This window comes from Rhamphochromis sp. 'chilingali', assembly GCF_963969265.1.
Source record: "Rhamphochromis sp. 'chilingali' genome assembly, chromosome: 13".
NCBI classification, from domain to species: Eukaryota; Metazoa; Chordata; class Actinopteri; order Cichliformes; family Cichlidae; genus Rhamphochromis; species Rhamphochromis sp. 'chilingali'.
Window position 1 is genome coordinate 2657256 of NC_137940.1, and position 15253 is coordinate 2672508.

Consider the following 15253-nt stretch of genomic DNA (forward strand, 5'->3'; position numbering starts at 1 on the left):
GACTTAGAAAAGGCATTTGCCCAGGTCCCTTGTGGGGGGTGCTTTGGGAGTATGGGGTGTAAGTAGGACTCATTTCCGGTGGTTGCTGGACTCCCCCTGAGCTGCCCTTTGTCACTGATTTTGTTCAAAGTTTTTATGGATAGAACAGCATGTAAAGGGCAGCCAAGTAGTGGAGTTTCTCCACTTTGGTGGCCTGAGAATTTAGAATTAGCACCCCCAAGTCTGATCTGGAAAAAGTTGGCATACACACTCTGGATCAGGGACAACTTACTGGCCTAAGTGGAGGGGTTCGAGTATCTCGGGGTCTTGTTCATGAGTTAGAGTGGAACATAAGGCAGATGGATCGGGGAGGTGTCTGCACTGATGCAGGTGCTGTACTAATCTGTTGTGGTGAAGTGAAAGCTGAGTGTTAAAGCATAGCTATTCATTCACCAGATAATCTAGGCTCCTACCCTCACCTATGGTCATGAGCTCTGATTAGTGACTGAAAGAATGAGGTTGTGAATACAAGTGTAGAAAGAGAGCCCAGCCACAGCCCAGCCAAAGGGTGAGGAGCTCAGTCATTCAAGAGGGACTGAGTAGCTGCTGCTCGTCTACGCAGTTGAGGTGATTCAGGAATCTAACTAAAATGTCTTCTGTACACCTTCTAGGTGAGGTGTTCTGGGCATGTTGCACCAGGAGGGTGGCCCAGGACAGACCCAAGACTTCCTGGAGAGATATTATCTCTCAGCTGTCTTGAGAATGTCCGTATTACCTGAAAAGGGTGGCTGGGTGAGGGATGTCATGGCTTCTGTGCTGAGACTGCTGCCTGAACTCAGATAAGCATCAGGAAATGGATGGCTGATGGATGGAACAAACAGGGGCCTCAGTAGCATGTGAAAAAACCATAGACAATGACAACAGCCTGGCACTTCTAATGCTCAACTCCTCCTGGTCCCCAACTTGGTTACACATGGTTCTGTTTGAAGACATGTGAAGCTAGAGAGACCAACACCCATAGTGAATTGTCTTCCAGGGGCCAGAGCAGGGGACATTAAGGGAAATTTAAAACTGCTGGCTGAGGGTAAAATTAAATTCCAGAAAATTATAATTCATGTCAGCAGTAATGACACCTGGTCATGTCAATCAAAGTTGACTGAAATTAATCTTGGATCGTGTGTAACTTTAGCAAAACAATTTCAGACACTGTAGTTTTCTTATGCGTACCTTATGCTGTCCGATAACGACTGACACATTTAGCTGCATGTTCTCCTTATATTGCTGGATGTCTGAGTGGTGTTCAAAAAAGGATGTGGGCATTATAGCTAATTGGTAAACTTTCTGGGGGAAATCTGGTCTGTTTAGGAGACCTGCAATTTCATTTGTTGTCACCACCTGAGCCTTATTCAGAGTTTTTGTCTGAATTCAAACTTTTTATCTGATTTAATGCTCATTTCAGATAAAACAATTATTGTGGGTGGTTTCAACCTCCTTATAGAGACTAAAACTAGCAGCTGCGCAAAGAAGTCCTACTATTGATTAATGCTTCAGTCTTAAACATGATCAGCCTCTCTTTTAATCAGCTATGTACAACAGGCATAACAGCTTATAGCTAATTATAGGCCAATCTCCAACCTTCCTTTCATATCAAAAATCCTTGAAAGAGTAGTTGTCAAACAGCTAACAGATCATCTGCAGAGGTTTATTTGAAGAGTTTCAGTCAGGTTTCAGAGCTCATCACAGCACAGAAACAGCTTTAGTGAAGGTTACAAATGATCTTCTTATGGCCTCTGACAGTGGACTCATCTCTGTGCTTGTCCTGCTAGACCTCAGTGCAGCGTTCGATACTGTCGACCATAATATCCTATTAGAGCGATTAGAACATGCTGTAGGTATTACAGGTACTGTGCTGCAGTGGTTTGTATCATATCTATCTAATAGACTCCAGTTTGTGCATGTAAATGGAGAGTCCTCTTCACACACTGAGGTTCCACAGGGTTCAGTGCTAGGACCAATTCTGTTTAGATTATACATGCTTCCCTTAGGGACTATCATCAGAAGGCATAGCATACATTTTCACTGCTATGCATCCAATGATTGAAACCCTTGTTTTTCTTTAGTGAGGGAGATGCACTATTACACTGCCTGCACCAATAGTGGTTACCATATTGTTCCAGCAGTCAATATAGCATTCTCTGCATCGTCTCTGCCATTGGCAGAATCTGGACTCATCACGCCACATAAAATTTCTCCACATGTTCACTTTCCAGTGCGCACGTTGCCAACACCAGCACAAATTGTGTGTGTGTTAGTCCCCATAGGGAAATTGCTCCTCTGCATTTAACCCATTCACCCAGTGAAGCAGTGGGCAGCCACCAATGCAGCGCCCGGGGAGCAGTGTGTAGGGACGGTACCTTGCTCAGGGGTACCTCAGGGTAACCGTTCAGTGGAGTCGAACCCCCGACCTTCCGATCATGGGGCCACCACTCCACCTACTGAACTATCCCTGCCTTGTGAAGGTCAATCAGCAGGCCTCCTGGCACCCTTTTGAAATCACAGATTGGCTGTGTGCAATTAGAGAGAAATCAGTCATGTTGTCCTGCAAACCTTGACTGTAAATCTGTAGAAGGTCCTAGGTGGTGAGAGTTGACAATCTTGGCTTTGTCTTCTTGGGAGTGGCCCACTTTGCAGCGTGTCTCTGACATCCCCCATATATATGGACGTGAAACTTCTATTTGGAGATGGTATTAGGGCTCACTCCAAATAAAATTGAAGCTTGGTGTTGTGGAACACCTGCTTGAAATTGCCCTACGCATGGGCCCTGTCCACGTCTATCAAACATGGCATGTTTGAAGGAGACACCAACTGACTGCTGTAGCAGGGTCCACGTTCAGAGGTGCTATTACTGAGGTGCCAATCAAACACCTGATCATCAGCTGGTGTCTACAGTAACAGAGGATCAAAACAAGAGTCAATAACAGAATAAGCTGTTTAGTATTTGGCAGATAATATTTGGCAAACTTTTCATGGGTGCAACCCATATACTCAACTGCTCAAACCATAAATGCATTTTCTTTACAAATGTGACGCCATTTAATGGGAAATGAACAGGCTTCCTAAAGACAGATGATTTTTTGCTAAGAAGTATTGCTACAGCAAAGAAATAATCAGCCAAAGAAAAATTTTCTTATTTTTTGTGCTAAGTTTATTATACATAAGAAGGTGTTGTGTAAGTTAGTCTTGCCTGCTTTTAATGTTGATATTGACTGTTTGTTTGTGTTGTTGCCAGGTCCAGACTGGCTGATTTCCTCAATAACTGCCAGCCGTCTCATCTGACAGCCAGCGGCTGCCTGAAAGATTCAGCAGGCCTCTGTCTCCGAGCCTATGCCGGACTCATAGGTACTAAACACACGGGGAAGGAGGGAAAAAAGACGAAAAAGCCTACTGCCTTACCAAAAAATAGAAGGCTGCAAGTGTCGGATTTGGCTCGTTTGTCATTTTTATTACAGTTTCAGAGAAATTTAGAAAACATAGAGCCCTTAGTTACTTTTGAAGTGTAACAAACAAGAATCATGAAACACACAGTATGGACAAAACAATGAAAAAGAGGAAAAAGAAAAGGTAACGAGTCTGAGTGTGAGTGTTTTAACCTGTCCCATCCGACACTTTAAAAACATGTGCATTCTACAGTCCCTCTCTTGATGTTGTAATCTATCTCATCAATAGTGTTTGAAACATTAAAATTTACAGACATTTATTTACTTGCTTATCCATGCCGGATCACAGGGCAGCAGCTGCACAGAAGCTTAGACCTCCCTCTCCACAGCCACCTTCTTCAGCTTATCCGGGGGAAGCATCAAGGCCGTCCCATCCCAGCTGAGACATGTAATCTCTCCAGCATGTTCTAGGTCTTCCCATGGGCCTCCTTCCAGTGGGACATGCCCAGAACACCACATCCAGGAGGCACCTTGTAGGCATCTTTGTCAGATGCCCAAACCACATCAACTGGCTCCTTTCGATACGGAGGAATAGCAGCTCTACCCTGAGCCCCTCTCAAATGTCTCAACTCCTCACTCTAACCAGCCACCCTTAGAAACCTCATCTGCTGCAATCTCATTCTTTCAGTCACTACCATAAGCTTGTGACCATAGGTGAGGTTGATGGCGTAGATTGATCGGTAAATCGAGATCTTCGCTTTTACAGTAAGCTCTCTCTTCACCACAACAGAGTAGTACAGTGTCCCCATCACTTCTCAACCCGTCTGTCAATCTGTTGCCACCATATTCCGTCACATGTGACCCCGAGATACCTAAGCTCCTCCAACTGGGGCGCCAACCTGTCCCCAATCCAAAGTGGGATCTTCATCCTTTTCTAGCTGAGGACCATGGCTTCAGATTTGGAGGTCCTGATTCACATTCCCGCTGCTTCAAACTTGGCTGCAAACTGCTCCAGTGTGAGCTGGAGGTCACCCCCAGATAAAGACAACATAACCACATCATCTGCAAAAAGCAGAGATGAAAATCTGGGACCATTAAAGTTGAAGCATTTTACATATTTAAATTGGACACTGGCGCAGGCTGTCATGCATGTTTCTCACGTAGTACAATGGTGTTGTCAGCTTCCTCGTCGTTGCTATTGGTTGCAACCAATCTGGTTCTCCTGGGCTTTGTTATGATGTTTGTGTTCTGGTGATTTGGGCGAGCTTGATGGGGGCAGAGATGTTCTTACAGCACAAATTATCACACAACCTGGTGTTATCTACGCTAGTGTACTCACCGTTGCTTGAAAGTTCGGTTTCCGGGTCTCATCATCACTTTTAGGGGTTTGGTTATTATGCTGATTAGTAGCACAACGTCACAAATGTGCATGTTGTTAAATACCCCAACTCTTTCATCTTTGGACTGAAGGAAGAACAACACTCGGCATTTAATGCTCAATCAACAATCTCTTTAATCAATATTCCATACAATACAGTGTCTGACTGTTTCTCACATTCTTATAGCTTCGGCCTCCCTCCAAACTAAGCATTCACATTCTTTCTCTCTCAGTAAGCCTAAGTTATGACCTTGGCTTCCTGTTCAGTAGGTTTTGTTCTTTCTAATCAGAGAAATAAGGCCATGATTCTACATAAACAGCAGTCCCAGGCACAAACACATACAAAGAGCTCACTCTTTAATCCTTTTCTGACACATCAGTACTATGGCCATGCTGGCTTGAACAGACACTAGTTTATGATCGTTCTCAAAGTCTCATGGCACAAACCGAGCTAGCCTGCCAGCGGTACAAACCCACACTTACAGATTGGTTTCCTTTAAAAAGAAGATATACATCGAAAGAGCAGTATCAAATAAGTTACATTTGTTATTAATCTTACAGTATTGTGCCAGTTTTAACATGATCCCAGAAAACTACATCTGAATCGTAGACACGTGTTACAATATTTGTTCACGTGTCTGTAGTGAAAACCTTATTGTATTCTAAACTGAGGGATGGATACTAGTTTCTGTTATTTCTATCCATGTTCTATTCCAAAGTAGTTTATATTTGCCTGTTAAGTAACTTACACGAGGGCTCCAAAAATGTTGATATTAAATGTATTAAGATATCTATCAGAACAAATGGAAAGTAATGTATCAAATGTTGAAATGTTCTTTGTGTGTGTGTTTTGCACTGAGTTGTGTTTTTTACTGCCTGTTAAAGTGCTAGCTAACTTCCAAAATGCAAAATTGTGGCTTAAAAATTGACAAGGTAGTGCCAGAAAACTCTAGGATCTGCAGAACTTCAATATCCCTTGGTCCTTTAAATGAAGGTCATTAAGTGGTTGTTATGTTGTTCTGCAGAAGACAAAACCAGTTTCAATTTCGTGCTCAATCGTTCTAAGTAAAACTTTATGCAGAAGCCAATAAATGCATAAAGTATCTTAGAACATAGTCTCAAAGATTGATAATCATTAAAATGTAAAATCCAGAACCTTTGATCTGCCCACAGCGAAGTTTCTGTGACAACACCTTGACCTTTTAAAACCACAGGTACCATCATGACGCCCAACTACATCAGTAACAGCTCTGCAGATGTGTCGCTGTGGTGCAACTGTGAAGGCAGTGGCAACCAGTGGCAGGAATGTCTGAAACTGCAGCGCATCTTCACCCACAACAGCTGCCTGCGTGAGTCTACAGTACATACGTTTCATATACAGCAGTCATTTTTCATTCCAAATAGCAGGATGTAACAAGTTTGACTAACTTGTTTGTTACCCCTCGTCTAAACTGTTTACAATATAATTCTTTAATTTTTGTTTTTAAAATGTTTGACAGCCATGATACATAAATTAAATATTTTACATGAAATAAAATGAAAATGCAACAGCAAAAAATGCTGTTTATCAAATAAATGAATGAAAACTAGGCCAGTCCAATGCATACCTACTTGTCAGAAAGAAAACGACTGCTTTGATGAATCTTACTTTAAAAACATTTCCTCATGAGGTAGCATAAGCTACACTTTGCAGCCAATTTTTCTAATGTAGCCTAAAAATATATAAAAAGTAACAGCTTATGGTTTAATGGTGTCCCATGATGCTCTGCATGCAAATGCAGATGTCTTTTACACTAAATCATGCAAGTGTTTATATTTCTGGGATGGTTTGAAAATAGACACACTTTAAAGACTTGACACACAATTTATTTTGATAATGTCTGCTTTAAATAATGCATCTGAGGAATTGTGAAAACCGCATTAATGTGTGTTACTATCAAAGATATATCAAGATTCAGATCAAAGGAAATAAAGGGAAAAATGACTGTGACACTGTCTGCTGGATCAGTCTGGGTGGTTGTCTCCAGCAGTGGCTTACTCAGCATGAACTGAGCTCTACCTTTTTTAAAAAGGCAGCTACATGCTGCAACCTTAGCAGTCAGGAGAGTTTTACAGATTGTCTCTGCAGGTTTGTAGGGTGTGAAAAGCCCCGTCAGCTGTCATTCAATCACAAGAACTCTCAATAATGGTGTCCATACACAATGGCCATAAACATCTAAACACTAAAGCCTGGATCTATAAATCAATGTATTGTCCTTAAATCATTGTAATTTATCTATCTGCCAACTGCTCTAACAATAAAGCTGCCAAATAGATGTTTTTTCATGCCTACACAGATGGAGTGTTGCAGACCTGTGCACGCGCACACACACACACACAAACAGAGGGAGTGATGTGCTTGTTTCTCCAAGCAGGTAACTCCATCAGCTGGATGGGGAGCCTCGGCTTGCTGCCTGCAGACATCACCCAACCTCCTGCGCCTAGACCCTCCCCGCTGGTTCAGAAGGATGAGCTGCTGAAGAATAACCACCTGCCTGAGCACAACAACATTGTGAGTACGCTAAAGCTCATCACCGCTCATCACTGCTGCCACATTTTAAATTACCTTTCAGACTTATCCTAAAGCCTTCTTGCTATCTTTGGTCTAAGCCCATCAAATCACTGTCACGCTTTTATTTATTATGTGGTTATCTCTGTTGCTGGGCTTTTATACCTCAGTTATTGTGTTAGTCCTCCATTTTTACTGGTTTAAAACTATTGGCCTGTAAAAATCAAGCTAATATCCTTTCAGTATTTATTAAATCTTTCAATTTAGCACAAGAAAAACCATCATGGGGGTCTTGGAGCTTTTGGTCTTGGATACAATTGAATAATAGAAGTTGAATCTTTTTAATATTTATCTTGTAACCTGAGTATTTTCCTAATGTGTTTAATGCTTGCCTTAATTTAAAAAAGGAATTAACTGGGTCTGTTAAACATATCATGATATTGTCTGTGAATAAACTAATAGTACTTGGTTATTGATTTTGATCCCTGAGTTATCTTGCCTAATCATCTGAGCCAGTGGTTTAATATATAGGGATGGAAACTGATAAGACTTTAGTAATTCCAATTCCATTATCGATATCAATTATTGATTTGATTCCTTATCGATTCTCATTGACTCCACTTTGAGAGTCACCACCATCCCTAAGCAGCATATCAAAGACATTACATTCATGCAAATTAATTACATGCTGTGTGGTCAAATGTTTGTGCACGTTGGAGGTGTTTCCCCTCTTTGTTATGGTCAGTGTGGTCATTACTCAAGAAAGTAATTGCACATATTACACATATTACACAGAATACATGTCTTAAAACTTTTCACTTTTCTTGCAGTACGTTACTTAATTACACCCCGAAAAAAGACATTCGTTATACTACTCGTTATGTTACTCTCATGTTACTCTGTAAAATTATCTGAAACACACTATTGAGGACACGCAGGATTTTTCACTTAGTATTTAGATATGAACACAAAGCCGACAGCACACAGGAAAGATGGAAACCAGCACAAAGACACTTTAGAGTGATAGTCACGGTGATTCTGCTTTAGAAACATGAACAGGCAGGAGGCTGCGGCCTGACTCCTCATCAGCATGTTACCTGTTGAAGTTCAGCACTTTGTCACGATGCTGGGTTTGGGGTCTGCGTTTACTCTGCATTCTTGGCTAGCTTAGCGTTAGCATGCTGTCTGTGCCAGTGTTTGCGAAGAGCTTGTGAAGTTGCATTAATAGCATAATGCAGTTGTTCCTGACCTGGAGCAGTCTCCACTTTACCAGCGCACTTTCATTCTTTTGTGCAATAAAAATAAAAGTAATGTCCATATCCTCGCTGGATAGTGCTCCACTATTTTCCTCCTCCAGCACACAAACTGAAATCAGCTGTTTGTAGCGAGCGTGCGAGAACTGATAAGTGGGACTGATACCCAGGCAGACTAACAATGCCGGAGAATTGGGCTGCTGGAACCGGTTCTCGACTCCCTTCCCTATTACAGGTGAAACTTGAAAAATTGAGAATATCATGCAAAAGTCCATTTATTTCAACTTAAAAGGTGAAACTAATATATGATATAGACTCATTACATGCAACACTAGATATTTCAACCCTTTATTTGTTATAATTTTGTTCATCATGGCTTACAGCTTTTGTAAACCTCAACTTCAAAAGCTCAGAAAATTACAATATTACATGAAATCAATAAAACAACGATGTTAAATGTCGGACCTCTGAAAAGTGCAATCATGCATATGTACTCAGTACTTGGTTTGGGCCCCTTTTGCATGAATTACTGCCTCAATGCAGCGTGGCATGGATGCTATCAGCCTGTGGCACTGCTGAGGTGTTATGGAAGACCAGGATACTTCGATAGCGGCCTTCAGCACTTCTGTTCGGTCTCATGTCTCGCCTCTTCCTCTTGGCAATGCCCCATAGATTCTTTATGGGGCTCAGGTCAGGAGAGTTTGCTGGCCAATCAAGCACAGTAATCCCGTGGTCACTGAACCAGGTTTTGGTACTTTTGGCGGTGTGGGCAGGTGCCAAGTCCTGCTATAAAAGTCTGCATCTCCATAAAGCTTGTCTACAGAAGGAAACATGAAGTGCTCCAAAATGTGCTGGTAGACGGCTGTGTTGACTCTGGACTTAATAAAGCACAGTCGACCAACACCAGCAGATGACATGACTCCCCAAATCAGCACAGACTGTGGAAACTGGACTTCAAGTGTCTTGGATTATGCGCCTCTCCATTCTTCCTCCAGACTCTGAGACCTTGGTTTACAAATGAGATGCAAAATTTGCTCTCATTGGAAAAGAGGACATTGAGTCAGTGAGCAACAGTCCAGTTATTTTTTTCTTCTTTAGATTTGTGTTGAAGTTGATAATGTGGTGTTGTTAATGTTGTTAATTGCCAGTAGTTTTGTGGCTTTTGGTCCTAATTTATCATCATCATCATTTTCTTCTACATATTGTTTTATCTCCCCCTTGATTTCTTTAAATATCTCTGGATTGTTCAATATTCTGACATCAACCCTCCAAATTGTATTTCTGTTTGCACTTTTCAACCTAAGCTTTAAGCACATGGTACTATGATTTGAATCATCCAATACCCCGATGACGCACTCTCGAATTTTATCCCTATTCTGTCTTTGTGTAAAAAAGTAGTCTATTCTAGAATTAACAGAAGGGGTTACTAAGTAGTGGGTGTAATTCTTTTGGAGAGGGTGGCAATTTCTCCACCCATCGATAAATCATTTCTTCCTGTCATGCTGACTGAACGCACTCCAGTGTAGACGGAAAGATTCAACTTAACAGTCTCTTGTTTTTAAGCAGCACGGTGGCACGGTGGTTGGCACTGTTGCTGCACAACAATTCCTGAGTTCAATTCCACCATCTGTTCTGTGTGGAGTTTGCATGTTCTCCCCGTGTTTGCGTGGGTTCTCGCCGGGTACTCCGGCTTCCTCTCACAGTCCAAAGACATGCAGTTAGTGGGGACAGGTTAACTGGAAACTCTAAATTGCCCATTGGTTTGATTGTGAATGTTTGTCTGTCTCTCTGTGTTAGCCCTGCCACAGACTGGCGACATGTCCAGGCTGTACCCTGCCTCTTGCCATATGACAGCTCGCGACGCTGAAAAGGATAAGCAGAAGCAGATGGATGGAGTGTTTTATTTACAAACACCAAATGAACTATATACAAAGTGTTGGGAGTGAATTGGGACTCCGGGGATCCGAGGGTAGGGAGGAAAGGGGGCTCTGCACTCTTGCTCTGCTCACGTACTCCAACACGCTCCATGCAACACTCGCCACACTGCCAGGGAAATACTCCAGGGAATAAAGGAAATGCCCAAGAGACGGGTCTAGGGAAATCTGTTTACAGACAGACGAAGTAGAATCAACACTAAATAACGCTTGGAAAACACAAGAGAAACTCAAATCAAATCAAATCAAAATTTATTTATATAGCACATATTAAAACAACAGTGTTGACCATAGTGCTTCACAGTCAATAAAAACATGAGACAGTTAAAACAAACAATAAAAGAGGACAACAAACAATAGGTAACAATGCAACAAGCTAAAACAGCCAACTAGACAGAATCAAAAACCAAAGTAAAAAAATAAGTTCTAAGACGTGATTTAAAAGACTGGATCGACTCGGCAGTGCGAATATGAACGGGGAGGTTATTCCAGAGTCTGGGTGCCACGGATGCAAAGGCCCGGTCGCCTCTCGACTTCATTCGAGTCCTAGGTTGTGCTAGGAGCCTGTGATTGGACGATCTAAGTGCTCTGTTGGGATTGTATGAATGGAGTAAATCAGAAAGATAACTGGGCGCTAAATTATTCAAAATATTAAAAGTGAACAAAAGCATTTTAAAATCTATACGATATTTAACAGGGAGCCAATGTAATTTGGCTAAAATTGGAGTTATGTGTTCATGAATTCTCGTACCTGTTAAAAGACGCGCAGCTGCATTTTGAATTAACTGAAGCCGGCAAAGAGAGGAGTGTTGGAGGCCCGAGTAGAGGGAGTTACAGTCGTCCAATCTGGATGTAATAAATGCGTGGATAAGCTTTTCAAGGTCCTTTAAAGGAAGGAACGGCTTTGCTTTGGAAATCTGACGCAACTGGTAAAAGCTGTTTTTTACCACAGTGGAGACCTGTTTCTCAAGTTTAAAAGAGCCATCCAGGAACACTCCGAGGTTTCTTACAGTGGACGAAAGATGGCTAGCGAGAGGGCCTAGGGCATCAGCTAACTGGTCTAGCGGAGTGTGACTACCAAAGACTATGATTTCGGTCTTATTCTCGTTCAATGTAAGAAAATTATGTGATAACCAAATTTTTACTTCATGCAAACAGTTGAACAGAGGTTGCAAAGAAGCAGTCACATCGGATTTCAAAGGTAAATAAATCTGGATATCATCGGCATAACAGTGAAAGGAGATGTTATGTTTTCTAAAAATTAATCCCAACGGCAACATGTACAAAGAGAAAAGAGCAGGACCGAGCACGGACCCTTGAGGCACACCACAATAAATAGGGGCGGAAGCCGAGGAGTGTTGCCCCATAGCAACAGAGAACGACCTCTCTGAGAGGTAGGATTTAAACCAAGATAAAACCTTTGAGACCAACAACATGTTCCAATCTTGATAGAAGAATGTTGTGGTTAACCGTGGCAAAAGCAGCAGACAAGTCAAGTAAAACTACGACCACAGAATATCCAGAGTCAACAGTTAAAAGAAGATCATTAAAAACTCTAAGTAAGGCTGTCTCTGTGCTGGGGCGAGGTTTCAAACCAGACTGAAACTTGTCATTAATACCATTTGCATCTAAAAAGGCCTGAAGTTGTTTTAGAACTACCTTTTCCAATATTTTGGAAATAAAAGGGAGTTTGGAGATCGGCCTGTAGTTAGTGAGACCAATTAGGTCAAGATTTTTCTTTTTCATAATAGGTTGCACAACAGCATGCTTAAAGACAGATGGTACACAACCTGATGACAATGATGCATTCAGCAGAGATAAGATACAAGGACCAATAACATGTAAAGCTTCCTTAAAGAAACGAGAAGGAAGAATATCATGCGGGGAACCAGAGATTTTGAGATGATCAATTATATCTTTTAAAGCAGAATAAGACACTGGGTCAAACTGTTGAAAGACAGTCAAGCATTCAGAGGCTGGAACTGGGTCTAAAACTGATGATGGATGAGATGGATGAGAAGCCCTTAGAGCTGAGATTTTATCAGAGAAATACTTTAAGAATTTATCACAAAGAGCAGGGGAAGCATCCCTATAAGTGGTAGTGCAAGGGTTTACCACAGAGTTAAAAGTATTAAAAAGTGCTCGGGGGTTGTGGCTATTAGTCATAATAATGCTAGACAAAAAGGCAGATTTGGCAGCTTTAACAGACTTTTGATACTTAGATAGACAATTATGGAGGATGTCCAGAGAGACGTGGAGTTTGTCTTTCCTCCATTTTCTTTCAGCACGACGACATTCACGCCTGAGGGCGCGAGTAGTATCATTTAGCCAGGGTTGTGAGGATTTGGCACGTTTAATCCTCAGAGGTGCCACAGAGTTAAGGATGTCAGCGCATGTAGTATAAAAGAGGTTAGCAAGCTCATCCGCTGATAAAACCCAGGGTTACACTAACGTGAGTCTTTACAACAGTCCAGCGACGAGAAACTCTGAGCCACCACCTTAAGTAGTGGCCAGGAAACTGCTGGATAATGAGCCTCAGGTGTGTAATTGCCTGCAGGTGCGTGGGCCAAAGGCGAGAGCCCGTGGTGAGCTCTGCCCAGGCAGAGGTAGAGAGAGCGTGAGCAAAAACGAAAGCGAAAACACATGAAGCCTTGCAGAGTGAGCCGGACAGCCACAGGGACCACGACCATCACCACACATTTCTAATTAATTTAGCAACAGGTTCCTGTAGCTAGTTGTGTCCATATTACTATTCATTATTACGTTCAGATCCCCCACATATACAGATTCCTTCATTTTCCACTGATACAGCGTCAAACAGAGATTTAAAAGATTCTGTCCACTTTCAGGTGGTGCATACACGTTCACCAGTGTAACAATGTTTGGTCCATCAGTCCTTTAACTATGAAGTATCTGCCTTCATCGTGTTTAATTTCCTTTCCACACACAAAATGAATAGTATTAGAGATTAATATTGCTTCTCCTCTTTTACGTGAATTTCTATGTGAACAATAAAAAGTATTATTGAAGACAAATCTTTTGGGTTTTTCATCTTCCACAATCAACAGATGGGTTTCTCCATCTGTGCCTTTTCCTTTTTACGTTTGGTAATTATTCTAGATCTTTTCACTGGAATTCCCAGAACATTTACATTAAGGAACATAATTCTAACATTTCCTTTGTTTTATGTTCACAATGGTTAAATGCCACGGTTGGCAGAAGAGCTTTAGTGAGACATATTTAAATAACAAAGAAGTGTATTTAGAACTGCTGACTTCCACCCAGACAGGTCAGCTACACACCTGTCAAGTGCTGGCCCCTTCATGCTTTGAGCTGGGACACCTCTCGTAAAGAGGGGACGCCACTCTGGTGTTGATTCCCAACCCTTTGTGGGTTAATTCATCATTACCTTCCCCCATCAACATGTATAGGTATTTTTGTCACCAGCTAAAACTCATGACTCCCTTAAGATATCTCTCTTTCTGTCGTGTTTTGCAGCTTACTTAGTTTGACTCAAGTGTGGGACTTCGGCAAGACAGCGAGATGCAGAATAAACTTTGTGATACTTTTTTCACTTTAACACAAAACTGAGGAAAATAATGATTGCTTAAATATGTGCAAAAGGAAACTAAGGGTAACTCAGAACATAGACGTTGGTGGACCGAGAGAACTGGTACTTCTCCAAGGCTGGGATCAGGGGTGGTTCATAGCCAAAAGCAACCTCAACAGGGGAAATACCAGTGGCTGAGGAGGTTAGTGTATTCTTATGGTCAGTCAGTACAACAAATGGATGTTTGGCTCCCTCATTAGCAAACACCAAGAATCACTGAAGCTGCTTTCAGGTGGTGTGAGTGGGCCAATCCGCCATGGTTTTTACTCTTTCCAGATAAGTCTTCATCCTGAAACACGAAGCCAAGGAAAGATACTGTAGTTACATGAAACTCACATTTTTCTGCTTTCACATACAATCTGTTCTCAAGGAGCCGATGCAAAACTTGATGCACATGGACCTGGTGCTCCCCCATACTCTTAGAAAAAATAAGAATTTCTTCTAAATAAACAAACAAGTTTAAGAAATCCCGGAGTACATCATTGATAAGTGCCTGGAAGACAGCTGGGGCATTAGTAAGGCCGGACGGCATCACTAAAGACTTGAAGTGACCGAGGCGTGTATTAAATGCCATTTTCCATTCATCTCCCTCACGAATTCGAACCACATGGTAAGGATTTCGTAGGTTCAGTTTAGTGAAGACGGAGGCCCCCTGGAGGAGTTTGAAGACAGAATTACTGGGGTGAAGAGGATATTTAATTTTCACTGTGATCTGATTAAGTCCACGGTACTCAGTGAGGGTCTTATCTTTCTCGGCCACAAAAAACAACCCAGCCCTTATGTGGGAGGCAGATGGTCAAATTATCCCAGCGGTGAGGGAATCCATAATGTATTTCTCCATAGACTCCCTCTCAGGGCGGGAGAGATTGTATAATTTGCTGGTAGGTAATGGAGCTCAGGACAAGGCCTGTGCAGCTGTCTTATAGCCTGTAGGGAGGTAGTGAAGGAGCCATCTCCTTGCTGAAGACTGTCGTGATAGACCCTAGGAAGTTGAGTCAAATCGGGAGAACACGGGGTGACAACTCGGGGAGTCATGTTTACCGTTTACCATTGTAAAATAATATCCCGGAGTCTGGATGGCCGCACTGGTCTGGATGGCTGCACTGGTCCTTAA

General features: G+C 42.0%; 1 protein-coding gene across 2 annotated transcripts in view; it reads left to right on the forward strand.

Annotated features, from left to right (window-relative positions):
- Window positions 1-15253, forward strand: part of gfra3 (GDNF family receptor alpha 3) — a 92336-nt gene that overhangs the window by 68312 nt on the left and 8771 nt on the right. Inside the window, exons 5-7 of one of the 2 annotated variants that reach the window (XM_080900733.1) lie at window positions 3269-3378; window positions 6009-6143; window positions 7206-7345. In XM_080900733.1, coding sequence (XP_080756859.1) covers window positions 3269-3378; window positions 6009-6143; window positions 7206-7345 — 385 coding nt within the window. The remainder of the gene's footprint in view (window positions 1-3268; window positions 3379-6008; window positions 6144-7205; window positions 7346-15253) is intronic. The other variant, XM_080900734.1, reaches the window with a different exon arrangement.